The 3,932-nt window shown below is 27.3% G+C and overlaps 1 protein-coding gene across 1 annotated transcript; it reads left to right on the forward strand.

The window, feature by feature from the left end:
• Positions 1 to 2,532: 2,532 nt before the first annotated feature.
• Positions 2,533 to 3,246, forward strand: LOC105644343 (major allergen Pru ar 1). Its single transcript, XM_089724279.1, has 2 exons — positions 2,533 to 2,713; positions 2,814 to 3,246. The coding sequence occupies exons 1-2, from the start codon at positions 2,533 to 2,535 to the stop codon at positions 3,107 to 3,109; spliced, it is 477 nt and encodes a 158-aa protein (XP_089580405.1). The 3' UTR covers positions 3,110 to 3,246.
• Positions 3,247 to 3,932: the final 686 nt, after the last annotated feature.

The following is a 3,932-nucleotide window of genomic DNA, read 5'->3' on the forward strand; positions in this document are numbered from 1 at the left end:
TGGTTTAGTTATTTATACTGATACATAGCTAATACAATAATCATAAAACATATTAATTTGAAAATTTTATTAATAATTATTTTTTTGAGGTTAATGGAATCCAAATAATATTTAAATGAGCTAGTAGCTCATATGAAAAAGTTTTAAAACGTAACTTATGGAATCAGGAGTTGTTTGGAACTTTCATCAACTACCAAATACTTATAAGCTAGCTATTGAATATGAATCAATATATACAATGGGAAAAAAATTAATGAAACTAAAATTAAAAATATAATATTATTTTTGCCTAGAGTTGATATTGACAAAAGATATAAATTTTCATAGCAGAAATTAGTCTGTTAATTGATTTGGACGATAAAATAATAACTCATCTACAATACCTTAATTGTTTTTCTAAGAATTCGCAACATATGACGAATACAGATGAATTTCTGCCGCTATACGTCAACAACATCAATGGAGAAATATGTCACATTACCACACTCCATTGATTGAAGATCCGCACTTGCAAATCAAGATCTAAAGTCTCCAATCAAATAAAGTCAAATATCATATTTTTTACTTAGTAATAAACCCTCACAAAGAAGGGACAAAACGACTCCAATTATGGAGACAAAATAACAATAATAAAAACAAAAAAAAGATTTATTATAGGAAAAACAAATCTGAGTTTATTAAAGTGAATAAAATATTAAAAGCAAAAAGAAAGTGAAGCGAAAGAAAAAGTAGAAAGTAGAGGCTATGCAGCTGATAAAAAGCGGCAACCCCAAACTAAAACTAGGGTTCGAAACCAGAGAGAGAGAAGAGGGACTAGGGTTTTTGCACTATCAAATCTATAAATCTTAAAATTAGTAATTGGTGTCAAATATCTTGAATTGAGTATAAACTCAAAAAAGGAATAAAAAAAAAATACATTTCCACTAATTAAGTATAAACTTTCAATATTTTTTGTTCAATTTATATATGTGTTTCTCCCTCCGGCTGAGATGATAATTAGATAAAACTCTTTTAACAGTGGCAATTCCACTTTCGAGTTTTTTCAGTCAAATTTGAATTCAGTGTGCATGACACACATATTGGCTCAACTCAATTTAATTACAACCTCCAAAAATTTTACCTAGCAATAAAAGTAACAGCTTTACCAATATGTATTCACAATACATCTGATTATAGACTTTGGATTGTATAATTACGTGCACTTAATTTAGCCTTTGATTGACTAACACACGCAATTCCTAGATCAATATATTCATTTTGCAGATTTCGTGGGATCTTCTTAATTTGTACCCAAAAAAAATACTGATTGCGGAAATCTCGAATCATGCATGCCACTCACACACAAATTCCATTTAGTAAAATTGTTTATCCCAAATATAAATAATACATGAGCAAGGCGCACATTCTATATATTTTATATACATTCACATGGCTTGGTCTATAAATACCACCTTTAGCTTTATCACATATCATCCCATACAACAACTATATTTGTCTTCTGCAAATATTTGTCATTTCCAAACACCAAATGCATTTGATTCAAAACAAGTGTTCAATTGTCAAAATTTTGCTTACTTTGTCGTCTTCAGAGGGCAGCTCTTTGGACCCCACATGACAAATCCTGTTGCTTTCTCCTTTTGCCCCTTATTCAAAATTTTGCATTATTTGTCCACTTTTTTTTTTTTTTTTTTCTTTTCACAACTACAATATTATTTTTATTTAACTATCCAAAATTCATTTACCCGATTAATTTAAGAAATTTGATTAGCATAAATAAGAATAAGCTAGGAAAAAGAACAAATAACTTCCTTTCGAAAGTTTAAAAAAATTATATATCCAACGCTCGAATTCAATATCTCAGATCTAAAAAAAAAAAGAACTTTATTATTTCATTTCATCTTTCGAGATATAATAATAAAATATAATATAATAAAAATATATTTTTAATATTATATTTAAAAGGTGTTTAATTATATTTTATATCGCACTATGTTTAAGTAATTTTATTTATAATTTTTCTCAAAATAAATAAATAGCGGATTCTTTATCCAAATCGAAATCTAATGCCTTAAATGTGCTTGGAAAGTGATATAGGAATGTGCTACTCCTATTCCAAACATTATATATTTTTTTATTGCAAAATTATATAATATTTTTTTTTCCAAATAATTGTGTGTATGTATATAATGCTGAACAGCTCTGCATTATTGACTTTTCAGGCAAAAAAAAAAAAAAAAATCTACATTATTGACGCTCTTATATCCCAGCTCTGGTCATTTTATTTTTTGTGACAAGCAATAGTTTCATGGTTTTTCTTTTAAAAAAGCAATATAAAATATTAAATAATCTTGCATTTATAAATAATAGTTTTAATTGACATTTAAAAAATAATTGTATTTAGTATAAATATTATCACCTAAATTAATGATCAAAATCTCACTATTCTTGAAATGTGATCCTAATTCAATTATACAATTAAAGATTTTCTTAAAAATACTATTTTTTATTTGATTCATGAAATTGACAATTGACATGGCTGCTTTGATTCATGAAGATGAAGTTGTTACCGCAATCTCTCCGGAAAAGATGTTTAAGGTCTTCGTTCTCGAGGATTCTGTAATTATCCCTAAAATTATTCCTGTCATTAAGAGTATTGAGATTATTGAAGGAAACGGAGGTCCTGGAACTATTAAGAAGACTACCTTTGTAGAAGGTGATGATTAAACATTTTTAATTATTGTTGTTATAATTAATTATTTATTCAGTTTCAATTAACTTTTATTTACTAATATGTTTCTTTCTTACACAAGCAGGTAGTGAAGTTAAGTATGTGAAAAATAGAATTGATGCAATAGATAAAGATAATTTCATATATAACTATACTACATTTGAAGGCGCACTATGGAGCAATACAATAGAAAAAGTCTCTTATGAAATAAAACTAGTATCTGCTCCAAACGGAGGATCCATCGTCAAGAGCATAGGCAAATACTATGCAAAAGGCGACGCTAAGATTGATGAAGAAGTAATCAAGGCTGGGGAACAACAAATATTAGCAATGTTCAAAGTTATTGAAACGTACCTCTTGGCAAATCCTAATGCCTATTAATTTAATTATGTTCCCATTTTAATGGGCTCAATTAATAAAACCTATCGTGTGATATTTTTATTTCTTTTTGTTCTCTTTGGACCAAAACTACATATAGTTTTTTGGTCTGTCTCAAAATAACAGTTGAAAATTCTGTTGAATGTGGGCAGGAATGCACCATGTCGTCGAAATGTGGGTGTAATTGGCATGAATTTGTAATAAATATATATGAATGATTGGTTTTCCTTTCTGATATTATAGATGTTATACCTTCTTTAACTATTTCTTCTTCGTTAACATTGAAAATTTTAATAAATGAGAAAAAGAAAATTTTAAAAAGTTTGGCTAGATTAATAAAGAAACTTCAATTCCGTGAAAATTTTAGTCAACTTGATAATAAGAAGTTACGTAGGCAATCTCGTAAATTCAGTTCAATCACATTAAAAAAATAGTAATAACAATAATGGCAAGGAAAATTCACAAGTGTACAAAATCGCATCAAGTAATAAATACAATAATTATATAACAAGTACCAAAATTATGTTAAACTACTGTTATCTAAGTGATAATAGGAAAAATAATTGTAAAAAAGAAATAAAATAAGGCAATGAATAAGAAATTAAGCAAGTAATCATTGAAAAGAAAATCAAGAATTAAAGACTATAAGAGATTTTTGCTTCACTTAATTTTACCCAATTTATTTTATTAGTTTGATAATTAATTTTAATTGTTCAAGAAGGAGAAACAACATTGAAATCATTAACAAGCTCTCCCGATGTATTGTTAGCTATTTTAACCCCGTCTAATTATCTATCTTCCAATTGCGCAATCAAACATGAATTAA

This window comes from Jatropha curcas, chromosome 7, assembly GCF_041381405.1.
Source record: "Jatropha curcas cultivar XTBG-Jc1 chromosome 7, XTBG_Jcur_1.0, whole genome shotgun sequence".
NCBI lineage: Eukaryota > Viridiplantae > Streptophyta > Magnoliopsida > Malpighiales > Euphorbiaceae > Jatropha > Jatropha curcas.

What these genes read in the sequence shown, in the direction of transcription:
- LOC105644343 (XM_089724279.1), top strand. Translation starts at nt 2,533, where the DNA reads ATGGCTGCTTTGATTCATGAAGATGAAGTTGTTACCGCAATCTCTCCG. An exon ending in GAAGACTACCTTTGTAGAAG is followed by an intron (nt 2,714 to 2,813) that starts GTGATGATTAAA and finishes TTACACAAGCAG; the next exon opens with GTAGTGAAGTTAAGTATGTG.